Below are 16,363 nucleotides of genomic sequence, written 5' to 3'. Positions count from 1 at the left end.
GGGGCCCTGTGTGGGCAGGGTGGGTGTGGATGTGGGTAAATAGACTCATTTCATGATGGGAAGTTGAGGGATCTCTTGCCTAATGGCTTATATTTTTTCCTAAAGTAAGAGTTTGCTTAACAGTGGCTACTTTGAGGGTGGGGGACCAAATGTTTGAGAGAAGGGACTTACAGTGGTTGTGTGGGGATGTGGAGAACAGCCTGGCCAGGGTGTGGAGTCCACTTGAGATTGAATATCAGTAAGTTAGAGTGATACCGGTCTGTCCTGCTGTGTGGATTTTTTAAAAAAAATCTTTGCAGCATTTCAGGTTCAAGTGTTAGGCAAGCAGATGGTTGGACAAGGACTTTCTTGGATGTGATGAAAGGACACTGGGGCAAAGGAATTTAGGGAAGAGCGTGCAGTGTTTAAAAACGGACAGATTCCTGGAGTGAGGCTAGGTGAGTCGGACGGGAGCGTGAACCACAGTTGAAGAATTAGGCGTCATGGGAGAAAGCAAGTCATGAAGCAGATCGGAGTGTGAAATGTCTGGGATTAGGGAGTTCGGAGGTGGAGACATTCCTTGTGATTGTCAGAAGTTTGGGGTGTAGTTTCGGTAATTGTTTAATTGTTCCACTCACCCCTCTGTGAGGGCTTTCCTTTAGGAGAGAGAAATTAAGGTGGTCATGGCCAAGGAGACAAGTGCTGTGTTACTGGAAACGTGCAGTTATTAATAAGTAAACTCAGGAAGAGCAGTGTTGGAACATAGATGGCCTAGAGCCAGGGCTTGAGTGGGACTTCCTGTCTGCCCTCCAAACCTGAGCCGGCCCCGTTTGTGGAGTAGCCTTGCTGAGGCAGAGAGCGGGATGTCAGTTGGCATCATGGTCCCCCCAGCCAGGGGGGAGCCACTGTTCTCAGGATGGGGCAGGGCTGGGAAGATGGGGTGAATGTTTGCTCCTCGATGGAGAGAAGCAGAAATCTGGGAGGGAGGGTGTGTTCATTGAGTGACAAGATCCAGGATAGAGCAGAGACGGAGGAAATCACTGGGGAAAAGGCAGCCAAGCAAAGATCCCAGTGTTGGCTGGTCACCCATGTGGAGTTCGAAGTCCCCTGAAGACCAGGAGTGGAGCAGACAGTGAGGCAGGGGCCAAACTGAGTATGAATGTGGAAGCGTGACCCGGTGGCAGGTGTGTGACTAAAACCAGAGGGCGGAGCAGCTGAAAGCAGCTTCACGGGAGTGCCCCCAGCCTCGCAGCCCTCGTGATAGGAGGGCAGAGGAGCACCCCCACCCGAACAGGCTCGCAGGGTTTTAGTCCAAGTAAGGGGGTGCAGAGCTGTTCATTGCAGAGCCTGGCTATTTGGGGCCTCTCAGAGTGCCCAGCGGGAGGGTTCAGAGACAGTGGTCACCGAGCATTCCAGGGATGAGACTGGTGAGGTTGGGTGATGATGGTGAGGGAGAGTTGGTTGAATTCCTGGGTCCCCTGTGCTACTCAGAAGTCAGTGGGCTTATGCATCCTTGGGGATATTGTTAAGGTGCAGGTTCTTACTCGATAGCACTGGAGTGGACACAGTCCTACGATTTAGTAGGCTGTAGGAGATGCTCATGGTCCATGGAGCACACGTTGAGTAGCAGGCCTTAGAGGGGGGTGAGCACTCAGACCGCTGCCTCTGAAGTGGCTCAGGAGGGAGCTTCTAGCTGTGATCCTGAGGGGTGGAAGGGTGTCTGGAGCATGAACCTGGTGGTCGGCACTGGAGGACGTAGTGAGGATGCCAGCCAGTAGCCTCTGGGGTGTGGTGAGCGGCAGAGTGTGCGTCTTCAGGACGTCTCCAGGAGGAAGTCAGTGCATGCTCTCACCCTGTCCGTGCTGGCTTCAGGGTGTGCTCTGCTCCCAGCCGGATGATGCTGGCTGCGAGGCCTCCGATTCAAACCAAGGTCTTTACCTTGCCTGAGGTCACGTGGCTGACCAGTAGTAGACTCAAAGGTCTATTGCATACTGTTCCAATTTAGAGGGATAAAATATAATAAAATCTTATTCAGTATATTTGTATACAAAGTGCTCCATATAAGAGTTGCTCAATTTATTTAGGTAGTTTGGGGCTTTCTTGATAAATCTGACAGATGTTCAATATAGAACATTTGGGAAATACAGAAAGGTAATGAAAAGATGACAGTTACTCAGAGAACTATTTTTGACATTTTAATTTTTCCTTTCAGTTTTTTGTTTTGCCTGTAATATTAAATAGGCAGTTTTATATCCTATCTTCCTTCTCAAATTATAGGCATTTTATATTTAATTCTTCAAGATTATTTTGAATGGCTACAGAATATGTCCCATCTGGCTGTGTAATCCTTTGACTCTTTGTTTTTGGGAAGAAAGACAATTTTCTGGGCTTCCCCCCACCCCCCAAAAAATACAGCTTTGACCATTTTTGTACCTAAAAAATTTTCCAGATTCGTGAGTTACCACTGAAGAGAGATTCTTTGAAATTGATTTACTGATTTATGATCCTCTTTTTGTGTCCCTGATAATACATGTATTATTATTTTTCTTATGGAAAAGTTATGTAAATAGCAGTATATACTGTTAGTGTTTGAATTTACTTGCTTATTGGCTAGCTTTGAGTATCATTTAAAAGCCTTATTTGATAGGAGAATAATTATCTCACTGGCTTAATGCTCATTTCCTTTATTCGTGAAATTCAGTATCTTTCTGTAAGTTTAGCCATTTGTATATTTCATAAGATCATCTGTCCTTTACCAGTTTATCCTTGTGGGTTTTAGTGTTTTTAGATTTTTCACAGCTTTCCTTTAGTAATATGATATTTCTCAGTGATGATTTTTTAGATGAAGATTAAAATGCTATGTTAGGTCTATATGTCTTTGTTTCTGTGTTTTGGTTTATCTCTTTTTATCTCTTCATGAATACAAAGTCATTCCCAGATTATTTGTTAAATGTTAGGTACATCTCTGTAGCCATATGGGGAAAAAGTTAGGCTAGAACCATATGTCATTCCTTACATCAAAATTAACTCTAGTTGGCCCAGAGATTTAAATGTAAGAAAGAAAACGTGAAATTATAGTATGTGTATAAAAGATTTTTCAGAGTATCACACAATACCCAGAAACCATTAAAAGTGGAAATTCAAATACTCAGAAATCAAATTTCTGCATGATGTAAAGAAGAAAATATAAACAGAGAAGACAGACCTCAAATTCAAGAAAAAATACTTGCAATAATTTCTTTCTCATTAAAAAAAACCTCCTAAAAGTCAGTAAGTAATAAAAACTAATAGTCCGAAGTAGGGAGAAAAATGGGAGCATATTTGAAGAAATAGCACAGAGAAACTGAATTTCAGGTGTCATTTTAACATATGAAAAGCTGCTCATAATCAGAAATACAAATTAAAAACTTGAGTTTTATTTTTTTTAGGTGGCCGCTGTATTTTTCTAATTTTAAATTAAAAATTTTTTTTAAATTTAGTTTTTTTTAAAGGTTTATTTCTTTTGGGTGGGGAGGGGCAGAGGGAGAGGGAGACAATCTTAGGCAGGCCCAAGATCATGACCTGAGCCAAAATCAGATTGGATACTTAACTGAGTGAGCCACCCAGGCACCCCAAATTTAGTTTTAATTGAAATATAGCTGTCATACAATATTGTGTTAGTTTCAGGTATGTAACATAGCGATCTGACAATTACATAGAATACGATAATGCTCACGACAACATGTGTAGTCACCATCTGTCACTACACAAAGTTATTACAATATTATTGACTATAGTCCAGTCCCTGTGCTGTACTTTTCATCCCATGACTTATTTTATAACTGGAAATTTGTACCTCTTAATTGCCTTCACCTATTTCACCCATCCCTCTACCCCCTTCCCTTGGCAACCACTGGGTTTCGGTATTTGAACCTGTTTCTGTTGGTTTGTTCGTGTGTTTTTCAGATTCCACATATAAGTGAAATCATACGGTATTTGTCTTTCTCTTTCTGGCTTATTTCACTTAATGTAATACCCTATAAGTCCATCTATGTTGCCCCAAATGGCAAGATTTCATTTTTTTTTAAATGGCTGAGTAATATTCCTTGGTGTACACCACATCTTCTTCATCCATTCATCTACTGATGGACGCTTAGGTTGCTTTCATATCTTGGCGATTGTGAGTAAGGCTGCAATAAATACAGCGGTGCATATATCTCTTCAAATTAGTGTTTTTATTTTCTTGGGGTAAATATTCAGAAGTGGTATTCCTGGATTGTATGGTATTTCTATTTTTGATATTCTGAGGCAGCCCCACACTGTTTTCCAGAGTGGCTGCACCGGCTTGCGTTCCCAGCGGCAGTGCGTGGGGCTCCCTGTCCCCCGTGTCCTGACCAGCACTTGTTATTCTGACTGGCATAGGGTGATCTTGGTGGGTTTTGATTTGCATTTCCCTGATGATTAGTGATGTTGAGCATCTTTTTTCATGTGTCTCTTGGCCATCCATATGTCTTTTTTGGAAAATGTATGTTCAGGTCCTTTGACCATTTTTAATTAGATAATTTGGGGTTTTCTTTTTTTTTTGGTGTTGAGTTTGTAGAAGTTCTTTATGTATTTTGGTTATTAACCCCTTATCGGATCTATCATTTGCAAGTATCTTCAACCCATTCAGTAGGTTGCCTTTTCGTTTTGTTGATGATTTCCTTTGCTGTGCAAAAGCTTTTTATTTTGATGTAGTCCCAATAGTTTTTTCACTTTTGTTTCCCTTGCCTGAGGAGACCAATCCAGAAAAATATGGCTATGGCCGATGTCCAAGAGTTTATTGCCTACATTTTCTTTTAGGAGTTTTATGGTTTCCTGTCTCACATTTAGGTCTTTAATCCATTTCGAGTTTATTTTGTGTATGGTGTAAGAAAGTGGTGCAGTTTCCATAAATTTTGGTATTATTTGTCTTAGTTCTGTGAAAAATACTATTGGATGTAGGATTGCATTGAATCTGTAGATTGCTTTGGGTAGTGTGGACATTTTAACAGTATTTTTCGAATTCATGAGCATGAGATATCTTCCCATTTATTTGTGTCATCTCGGTCTCTCATAGTTTTCAGAGTACAGGTTTTTTTTTAATCTCTCTTGACTGTCTATGTAACAGTTGAATATGCAAAGATCAAAAAGTTTGGCAGGTACTTTTGGCCAGTAACGTAAATTGGTAAAATTTCAATGGAAAGCTATTTGGCAGTATCAGAACTTAAGTGCAGATAACTTTTGAATAGTTCCACTTCTAGTAATTTATCATGCAGGTGTATTCCCACTGTATGCAAAGATGAGTGTTGTAATTTTCGACTAGACAAGATTAGAAACAGATGTTGATGGAGACTTGGTTAACTCATGGGATGAGTCATTTAATGTCATGGGACATTCATTCACTGGAATACTATGTGGCTTTATTGAGAAAGAACAATAGAGAGCAGAAGGTACCTTAAGTAGTGCCGGGGGGAGAGCAAGGTGAGAATGTCACCATTTTAAAGGATATTTACGTGTTTGTGTGCAAAGAATATCTCTGAAAACTACAGTAGTAAAGAGGCTTCTGTCCAGGGAAGAAGAGGGCCTCTGGGAGTAGGAATGAGACTGGCTGTTCACTTGGTAACCTCTGAGTTTGGGCCATACATATTCTTCACTTATTTAAAAGAGCTTGAAGCTATCCCTCTTTTGAAACACGATCAATTTACTTTTTGTGTGCAGGATAGTCTCTGTTATTTTTATTGTTCCTTTAATTGTTTTGGATTTATTTTGTTTTACCAAGTGAGGCCAGGATCTAAATCTGTTTTTCTTTCCAAACAATGAATTGATTCTTTCCTGTGTTACTGATTTACTACATTCTTAGGTATATAACATGTTCCTGGATTTCTCCTCTCAACAATTTCATTCTTGTTCCAGGATCACTTTTTAATTATTAGAACTTTATAGTTTATTAGTAGCTATTAGAGCTGATATTTTTCTTCCTGGTACTATTTCTAAAATACTCCTCTGTGTTCTCAAATATTTATTATTCAGCTTAGGTATTTTAAAACTTGGTGCAGGAGCGCCTGGGTGGCTCCATCGGTTAAGCGGCTGCCTTCAGCTCAGGTCATGATCCCAGGGTCCTGGGATCGAGTCTTGCATTGGGCTCCCTGCTCAGTGGAGAGCCTGCTTCTCCCTCTCCCTCTCCCTGCCGCTCCCCATGCTTGTGCGCGCGCTCTCTCTCTCTCTCTCTCTCTCTCTGTCAAATAAATAAAGTCTCTAAAAGAAAATAAAACCTGATGCCTGTGTGCTCTAGGAGATGTGCTAAACTGTGGTTCAAGTCTTAGTAATACCACTGCCTGGGTTCTTCGTAGGACTGTCATTTTTAAAGAGTCCTCATCAGTTCCTGTTCTCTTTTCCCCTGCCCCTCCCGAACCCCGTCAGTCCTCAAGCCACTCAGCGGAACAGAGCATGGCAGGCGGCGGCAGCAGTTTTGGAGGACATGCCCTAATGGAGTAGGAAAGGGGCCCTGTGTGGAGTGAGGGGTCACCAGTCATAGGGGTGGTGCTGAGGGGCCTGGCATGGTGTTGGAGAGCGCATACACATGAGAGGTGGCCGGCAGGGCGCTCGCGCTCACCTGGTGTCAGGAGGGCACCTGCACGGGAGGTAGAAGGGGCAAGAGTGGGAATAGATGACTACAGGGGTTGACCTAATATAAGTATGTTAAGAATAGTGAGGACCAGGTGTCTCTCTGTTGGAGAAGGCAGTTACAGTACAGAAAGGAAGACCGCCCCAGTGAGCCCTGGAGCGTCTGATTGGAATTGAAGGTATGGATGCGAACCCATGATTTTTGGTACATTTACAGAAATAAATATGGTTGTGTGTGCACACACATGTTCCCTGGCTCTGTTCTTTGAAAGGTTCTGGAAGCAGCCCCAGCCACCCTCAGCGGGGATGCCTGGTGTTCAGAGCTTGACTTGTAACACCATTCTCCCCTAAACAGAACTAGGGCTCCTTGGAGGAAAAGCTGATTGTAGGGCTGAACCAGCTTTGCAGTGGTGCCGGAAAGCTCAGCAGTGCTCAAAGAATGGAGTGGCTTGGTCACAAGGCTACAGAAGCCAGCTTGAAGGGGCTCCTAGTGGTCACATCTGGAGCGAATCGAACATCAAAATAAAGAAAACAGTAACGCTGAATAAAGGAGGAAACCATGAGTCCATGTTGAAATAGATAACGAATGAGCAGATTGAGTGTTTGAGGATATTTTACAGTATCAAAGTCCTTTCCCACAAAATAATGCTTATTGTTCATAAAGGGAGGAAGGGTTGCTTTAGAGCAGCGAAGCTTAACAGGTACCACCTCCAACCCAGGAGCTGAACTTGATGGGTGGTGAGGGGGTCGGTCAGAATCACCACACAGCAGGGCTGTAGCAGAACAACAAAGCCTTGGTCCTGTGAGATTCCTGCTGTGAATTTGATCATGAGGGCACCTCAGACAAACTGAAATTGTGACCATTCCACAAACTATATTCCTCTTAAAACCATGAGAGCCACGGGAGGGCTGAGGAGCTGTCCTGGCAGCTGGATGCAGCATAGGATCTGAACTGGGTCTTTTTGGTAAAAAGGACACTTTGGGATCAGTTGGAAAAACTTAGATGGGGTCTGAGGATTAGGTCTTAATTTATCATAAAGTATTAATGTCCTGTTATTGATTGTAAGAGAATGTCTTTGTAGGAGATACTGATGTCTTGCCAGGCGTTGGGGTGTCAGAGATCAGCTGTTTAGAAAAGTATTTTTTACTGTATTTGCAACTTTTCTCTTAAGTGTGAGATTTTTTAGAGGGAAAAAAATACTTCCTTAAGGAGCCACTTTTAGAAATTGAGCTCCTGGCTAGGATGACAATTAAGAAGTATGTGTCTGACTCTTCCTTATTAACAGCTTTTAGGGTTCTCCTCCGTGATGATCATGGAGGCGTGTGTGTGCGTGTGTTTTAAGATTTTTTTTACTATAAAGGTGTTATTCGAAATACTTGTGAAGAATGTAAAGTGTGATGCCAAAAGTCCCAAATTGCCCTTTCTCCAAATTCATTCACTAGAATAGCCTTCATTAAAAAATTTCATGTCACTTTTCAGAAATTTTCTGTGCATGTACATACCCTTGTATTTATGTATTTGTATATATTTACTGTGCAAATTGAATTATCCTATATACACTTTTTTGCCACTTACTCTTTTCATTAAATATATTGGACATGGTCACACATCGGTACATGTAAAAAGATTGCTGCCTTTTTATTTGCTACGTAATCTATTTTTAGTTGTATCAATTAATGAGTGCACTTTATGGCCATTTTGATTCTTAAATATTTTGAAACAAACAGTGCTACAGTGAATGTCCACGTATGTTCTTAACACATTTGGATATGTTTATCTGTGAGAGAAATTTCTAGAATTGAAATTGTTTGGTCATAACTTAACGCATTTTTAAATATGTGATGATTCCAAGCTACTTCTAAGGATTCTAAGGAAGTAACAACCCTTTTAACACTGGAAGTCCTGCATTCGGATCTATGCACCTCAGCAGACATAAGATACTCTCCATCTCTCATCTTTGCCAGGCTCAGAGAGGAAGACTATCTTATTTTCGTCTGTATTTGCACTTCGCTGTGAATGGCTTTTTCAGTTCTTCCCACTTTTTATTGGTCTTACTGATTTTGTAAGAGTTAAAGAACGGGGAGCCCTGTTTGTCATTATTTCTTGACCATGTGGGCAGTTTAAATTTTTATGTAGTCGGATTTATCAGTCTTTTTCTCTGACAGTTTCAGGGTTTTGCATCCTGCTTGGAAAGAGTTTACTCTTCAAAAAAGGATATATATATATAATATATATATGTACTTTATATATATTTTAAAGATTTTATTTATTTATTTGACAGAGAGAGACACAGCGAGAGAGGGAACACAAGCAGGGGGAGTGGGAGAGGGAGAAGCGGGCTTCCCGCGGAGCAGGGAGCCCGACGCGGGGCTCGATCCCAGGACCCTGGGATCATGACCTGAGCCGAAGGCAGATGCTTAACGACTGAGCCACCCAGGCGCCCTGAAAAAATTGTATTTTTAAAATACATCCCCCCCCAATATTTCCCTTAAAAAATCTTTGATTTGTGTGGCTGGTTTGTGGTCCCAACACCATTAATAGGATGTGAGAACACCTCATTCTCAGTTTGTGAATTTTAGGTTAGTATGATTATCATTCATGTCACTTAAGAAAGGGAGTGATTGTAGAGGAAGGGGCAGTTATTGTAAGGGAGAAATAGAAAATGAGTTTGTAGGAGCTGGAGAGAGGGGGTTGGTACCGGACGCCCTGCACGAATACAGTTCCAGGTCACTGTAAATTAGGAAAAGAGAAATATGGCACTGAAATGTACATTTGGGGTTGGGTAGTTTCTGTCATGTCGAAGTGTAATCTTGTTTTTCTTATTTAATATGTTAGTTTATGGCCGGTTTGATTTGTAAATAGATAGGTATGGTTGCCATCTTGTGGTTCTGCATTACCGAACCTTAACTTTAGCGTGGATGCTGCTTTCAGGCCTGTGGGTTCATCTCGGCTGTGGCTTGTACGTGTAGCTCCGTGTTCCCACAGTGGACGTGCACTTGGTTTGTGGAGTGGTGGGTGGTATCTAGGCTCTCTCCTGGGACTCAAGCCTTGCACTAAAGGTGTGTCTGTCTGTCTTGGACCAGTTGGTTTGTAAATGTAACTGGGTAATAGGTTCCACCACTGCCGTTGGATTTTGATCCCCGGCTGTAGGTAATGTGTTCAGACCTGGAAATTTAGATCAGCTCCTTGCTCAGTTTTCCTCCCATCTCTTCATTTCCCCTGTCTGTCTTCCTATTGAATGTTTATTTCCACATTTGCATACCAAGAAGCAATTTTACCTAACGTGCAAGGTAATTGTGGTCCATAGGGTCATCTCTTGGTGTAGTATCTAATGACTTTATAATTAATATGAGTGACAGGTCAAAAACCTTGGGGAGAAATTTAAGAATTTTAAATGAGCATTTAACGTGTTCGAAAGTAATGGAAGGGGATTTGTATGTTGAGCAGGGTGACAGTTTTGTGTGCTGTGAGTGTCATAACCTTGATGAATTGGTAGTCTCATGCCCTAGGAGGAGAGTAAAGCTGAAAGGCTAAGTAACTGGTTTAGGGTGATTCAGCTTTTAAGTGGTTGAGCTGGTATTCAGATCCTTGAGGAAACTTTCCATTAGACTGTACTGTAACTTATGCCCCTTATTGCAGGGTCCCTTTGTAGAGAAGACTTCCAGCTGAAGTCTTTTAATTACATTAATACAATGTGAGGAAAGCTGGTTTTCAAAGATAATGGTTTAGAATCATGGCGTGATGCAGTGGCGCGAGTCATCAGTTAGTCATGCCTTAGGACGTAGTCCTACCTGTAGCTCCCCAGACCACCGCATTCCACGGTTTCCAGGACCCGTAGCACCCCAGCATCCTAGGCTCTTAGGTTCAGAGTATGGGGAAGTGCCTTCATGGGACAGGCAAGTGAGGAAAAGTAGCATTGTGAAGAAGAGTAAAGGAATTGCAGTTCTTATTCTGAGCAGAAACCATATATATATATATATATATATGTGTGTGTGTGTGTGTGTGTGTGTATATATGTATAGTTGCATATATATTTTTTTTGCCAGAATTGCAACCATATCACTAGATTATAGAAAATTAAAAATAAGCCTGTTCATTAGATTTTTGCAAATAGGTTTAACTTTTATCCACTTCCTCCTATGGGAAATACGTTAGAAAATAATACTATTTTCCTTAGGAAAACCGTCTGTTTTTTATACCTGAATTAAACGGCCACATGCGCTGGCCTGAGATCTGTCCCACGTGAAGTTAACCCCGGTCTTGTCTTTGTGCGCAGGCAGCTATTTTCCACGTCATCCCAAGCTTTCCTGCAGAGTCAGCGGGTGCACAGCTTCTTTCAGGCCGTACCAGCGGACCCCCTGCACAGCCTCAGTAAGCGCCTCTCCTCTCCTCTCTGGAAGCCGGCTGCTTTCTCGCTCAGTCCTGCTTCACCGTGCCGCCCCTGGGGGTTGGCCGCCGGCGTCCCAGTCGGGGAAGAGTGGCATTCGATTGAGAACATCTCTAGTCTTCCGTGACATTGACACCGCAGTTTTAAAGCTAACATCACAAATCTGAGTGGCTGCCAGGTGGAGGCCAGCTGTCTCCGGACTCATGCACATACTGGGTCCCCCAGGGCTGGTCAGCCCGAGCAAGCAGGTCGTAGAGGTGCTCCGCTGCTGAGCGCCTGGTGTAGAACCTCTTAGAATCTGCCTTTCCTCCTGGGTCCCCTGTCTCCATAGTGACCTCCTCGGCCTCTGAGTCTGGAAACCCGGGCCTTACCCTTTTCACTTTCCCTTTCTGTAGTCAGTCATGGACAGGCCAAGCCACACTGGACGAAGGATGTCTTCCTTTCTGGCCCCCCACCCCCACCCCCACCCCCACCCCCACCCCCACCCCCCCGCCCCAGCGAGTCCTGTTGTTGGCAGTTAAACCTTTCTTTCCTGCACACCCTGCGCAAAGCCTCTCGCTAGTCTCACATTCTAGTTTCTCGCTTTACTTTAACCTATCCCAGGATTACCTTAGGGATCAGTTGCTTAATCCCCTCTTCAGAACGTTAAAAGTTTGGTTTGAAATTCAAGCCCAGCCATGAGCCTCCTTGTACCTTATTGCTAGTCTCTCAGGCTTGGCATGCACCCAGTACACCTGCCATTTCCTGTCCCAGTGTCTTGGCTTGTTCTGCACCTGAACTTCTAAACGGCTTTCCTTTTGGCACAGCCTGTTAAAATCACACCTATTTTAAGACCCAACTGAAACACCACCTCCTGAAGATTTCCCCACCTTTTCCTTCTATTCCTGTGGGTTGGTTTTCCCTCATGTCTCATCCTTCATCACAGTTGGCCTTGTGTGTTGTTTGATGTCATCTTTCTCAACTGCCTGTTTAAACAAATATTTTGCCAGGAGCATGGATGTGTGCTTTAGGAGAATGTGCTGACTTCCAGCACAGCCACTCTGGCAAGTGGCTATTTACTTTTTGAAATCTTTTCTTCTGCTTTCAACAAAGTCATATTTTCTTGTACCTAAAGGGGAAAGAAAATGCATATTTCCTCATTTTGAGGTGGAAGAAAAAGAGTTTAAAAAAAGTAAGATGATTGGATATTATTATAACATGGGTTAACTTAAAGTTTCTCTAATGGGGCACATGTGCCTTAAATATTTTAAACAAACAAGTAGCAATTAGAATTAATGACTTTTGATGACTAGTTAGTTAAGACAAGATGAACGACCCCGTGGTTAAATTTATGTCTGAATGGTGGCAGTAGCTGTATTTTTTTTTTAAAGGAGAATCCTAATCATCCTAGAGCTGTATAGATTTAACAGTCAGTGCTTCTGCTTGAACTGAGTGTAAGTACTTTTTAAGGAATATCACGAAATAGATCTGTTTAATTCTAAAAAAGCATTGAAACACGAAGTTAAACTTCAAATTCAGATTTTAGCAGGCTGCCCAGGAACAGTGGCCCAAGTGAGTAGTGCATAGATAAATAATAGAAAACTCATCATGAGAGCTTTACAGTATTCAAAGTGCATGAACAGCGCTAAAGAAGGTATCAGATTGCAGCGAAATTAAAATGTATTAAAAACACGTTTTGAGATTGTGGCAAATCTGGTCAGGATGACCCCGTTGTTTCACCGAGTTCATTTGTACTTTTTTTTTTTTTTAAAAGAATGACGGCTCTACCCTTTTTCTCCCTAGGATAGAGCGTAGTATTCTAGATTCTGAAGATTGAGAAAACAAAATTGTTAAACTCCTAAATGACTTCAGAATTAAACTCTGAAATCCCATCGGTCTGTATTGTAACGGAGAAGTCGTCCGGGGCTTTCAGAATGTGTTCGGTGACCGGTCAGTGCTGGCCCATGAATTGCTTGTCACTGCTCTGTAATAGAAGAATAGAAACTGAGAGTAGACGGTCTGTGTAGCAGTTTGACATTGCCACACGTGATCATATTTTTAAAAGTAATAGTTTACAACACACTAGAAAATTGAAAGCCTCAGCACACACTGATGTTTGGGAAGCACTCATCTAGTGCTGCTTCTCATTTTGCATGTGAGCACGTGGGGAAGAGAGAGCAGCCTCGACGACCAGGTCCCCACTCCCAGGCCAGTGTTGCGTGCTCTGTCACTTTGGTTTCTTAAAGGGCCCAACTAGTACAAGTGTTCCCTTTGCCACTAACTCTCTACTCTCCTCTTCTTGGGACAGAAGGAATCCTTCTGTGTGTTTTCTTTTATTATATTTTTCCTAAAAAGTTAATGATGCTGAATGCTTCCTTGCAGATAACTTACAATCCTCCCTGAAGACTTCTAAAATCTTAGAACACTTAAAGGAAGACAGTTCGGAAGCTTCAAGTCAAGAAGAAGGTAAGTGTGGATTTACTGGAATAAGTCATTCTGCCTGATATGGGCAAAGGGAGAGGCAAATGGACGATTAGAACAGATTAAGGAGCCAAGAAACAGACATCTGGGAACTTGGAATGTGACAGGTGGCATTATAAATAAGTGAGGAAAAAATAGACTAGTCAATAAATGATGTTGGTTGGCTTTCCAGTTGAAAAAAAAATCTCATTAGATCTGTACTTACATCATGCACAGAAATTGCAAATGAATAACAAAATATGTGTAACATATAAACGTAATATGTAAATTATAAAATGGAACTTTTAAATGTTAATAATCTGGGACAAGAAGGCTTTCTTGACAAAGCAGAGCATGACTGTAGCGGAGATCTTCCTAATCTAAATTAACTGAACATGTGACCCAAAAACCAGACAATTAGAAGACACTTATAGGATATTCACAGTTGAAGCAAGACTACATCCAGACAATAGAAATATACTTTCAAAAAATCAGTGAGAACATCAGCCTGATTGGAAGTATGGACAAAAGATAAAGATAGTTCATGGAAGAAGAAATTTGAACAGCTGTTGAGCAGTGTTTAGCCTCACGAGTAGTGGGAAAAATGCACACTGTAAAAACAGTGAACTATCATTTCATGCTCATAAGATCGGCAAAGCACTTTTGAGCCTGACATTACCAGGGATATGAAGTAATGGGAACTCTGATCCGCTGCGGGTGGGAATATAAATCGGTACAACTCATTTGGACAGAAGTTGGACACTGGGCAGTGAGGTTGGAAGTAATTAATTTTATGCTACTGCCCAGCAGTTCTGCTGCTATGAAAACTGTCGTCTGGGTGCCCAGGGGATGGAGACTGAGGTCCTCACGGCAGCCTTGTGTGTAACAGCAAATACCTGGGTATGACCAGGTGCCGTCAGTCTTCGTGAAAACATGCACTAGAATATTTCAACTAGTTTACCTCCGTAGGGGGAGGGAGTCGAATGGAATGGAGGAAGGCCTTCGGTTGTTTCTGTGATATATTTTTGTTTCTTACTAAAAAGAGGCGGATATAGTTGACCCTTGAACAACATGGAGGTTAGGGATGCTGACCCCCAAGCAGTTGAAGGTCTGAGTAGCACTTCTGACTCCCCAACAACTAAACTATTACTAGCCTGCAGTTTGACCAGAAGCCTTGCCAGAGGTGTCCACTGTTAACACAGAGTTTGTATTTAGTACTGTCTACTGTGTTCTTATAATAAAATAGGCTAGCGAAAAGAAAATGTTAAGAAAATCATAAGGAAGAGAAAATAGGTTTCCAGTACTGTACTTACTCATCGGAAGAAAAATCCGTGTGTAAGGGGACCCTTGCAGTTCAGACCCATGTTGTTCAGGAGTCAGTTGAATAGAGAGACCTGGGAGATGGGTACATGGCGTTTCTTATATTAAATAGATAGGCATTTTTTGAATGTTTGAGACACTTCATTTCTTTAGTGGTTAAAAAGCCTGAAATGGAGGGTTGTCGTTTTGCAGTGGCATGTCACAGCGAACTTCCATAGTTTTGGACAAAACCAGTTGGCTCTTAGGTGGACCGCATTTGAGAAGATATTTAAGGAAATTCAGTAGTTTAGTGTGTCTTTGAAAAACTGCCTCTTTAAGGAATTTTCTGTGAGAAATGCTTAGAAGTGTTCTGCACAGTCTGTTGACACTGTTATAGTCACATAAATTAGTTGCATCATCCTTTCAGATTTTTGCAGAAGCATTTGGTATAATAAACTGTTTTTGCCTCTACTTTAGACGTGTTACAGCACACCATAATCCACAAGAAACATACCGGGAAAAGTCCCCTCGTGAAGTACGTATCTGATTTCTAAAATGTAAATGTCTTTGTGCATTTTTAATTCACTGGGTCACATTTACTTGAATTACTGATACATTTGGCTGTAAGGCTGCCATTTTACTGTTGGCTTGTTACTTGTCCCGCCTTTTCTGTGTTACCTTTTATTTCCCTCCTTTCTGCTTTAGGGTGGCTTTTATTCTGTTTTTTCCTTCTCTTAACCTTGATTGTTCTGTATCGTTTTCAGTTCTTCTGGTGGTTACCCTAGAGATTGTATTTTACATCTGTAACTTACTACGGTCTGATACGAATAGTGCTTGCACCACTTACCCCGTGAGGACCTTTAATCACTGTTGCTTCCCTTTCCTTCTCCCCCGTATAATCCGTAAGTGTCATGTATTGTTATTCTCCCTGTATTTTAGAGCTCATGAAACTCTTCCCTCATCAGTTAGATTTTACCATTCCAGCGTCCTTCATTCTTGCCTGCGTGTCTCAGCATCCGTCTGTGATTTCCTTCTCACTGCGGAACACCAAAGTATTTCCTGCGTCCTGCCAGTGATGCATTCACTTTTTTACCTGGAAAAAAAAAGTTTATTTTGCCCGCATTTTTGTTGGATACAGGATCCTAGGTTGGCGGTTACTTTCTGTGAGCACTTTGAAACTCAGGCTTTACCATCTTGCTGTTGAATGCCTTTGGTCCCTCACATTATATCCCCTCAGCCCAGCTCTGGCTCCCCTCGTTTTCTCCTGCCCCACCTAAGCTGTAAGCCTGGCCGCCTTCCATCTCGGGGCGCTTGCTGGTTCTGGGGACCGAGCTGGCTCTCAAACAGGCACAGTCCAGAAATGCAAGTTAATTTGTCCCTGGGTGTCAGTGCTCAGCTGATGGGGGAGCTCAGCTTCCTGTCCTTTGACTAGATAGTCCTGGGAGGTCCCAGCTGCTTTGAGCCTCTGCTGCCTCTGTTGGCGACCTCAGTAATGGACCCTCACGTTGGTTTTTCCTCCTTTCCTGTTTCCTTCTGTGTACTCGTCGTTCCTGCTTCCTGGGGTCACCTACCCCAGGTGGCCACCATGCCATCCCAGATCCTGCTTTTCTAGGGGGACTAAGAAAGATAGCCGG

At 42.3% G+C, this 16,363-nt stretch overlaps 1 protein-coding gene across 11 annotated transcripts in view; it reads left to right on the top strand.

The window, feature by feature from the left end:
- The window catches only part of ZCCHC2 (zinc finger CCHC-type containing 2), a 91,633-nt gene that overhangs the window by 24,968 nt on the left and 50,302 nt on the right, over positions 1-16,363 (top strand). For all 11 annotated transcript variants that reach the window (XR_003609168.2, XR_015766954.1, XR_015766953.1 and 8 more), the window contains exons 6-8: positions 10,881-10,975; positions 13,353-13,436; positions 15,207-15,264. Coding sequence is in view for 1 of the 11 variants with exons in the window: in XM_028102967.2 (XP_027958768.1) it covers positions 10,881-10,975; positions 13,353-13,436; positions 15,207-15,264 (237 nt within the window). In the remaining 10 variants the exon portion in view is untranslated. The remainder of the gene's footprint in view (positions 1-10,880; positions 10,976-13,352; positions 13,437-15,206; positions 15,265-16,363) is intronic.

The sequence above is a fragment of the Eumetopias jubatus genome, unplaced genomic scaffold, assembly GCF_037043125.1.
Source record: "Eumetopias jubatus isolate StellerSeaLion01/CBP00866 unplaced genomic scaffold, mEumJub1_p1.0 scaffold_16, whole genome shotgun sequence".
NCBI classification, from domain to species: Eukaryota; Metazoa; Chordata; class Mammalia; order Carnivora; family Otariidae; genus Eumetopias; species Eumetopias jubatus.
The sequence above is the reverse complement of the archived record's forward strand: the minus strand, read 5'-3'. Positions and strand labels throughout refer to the sequence as shown.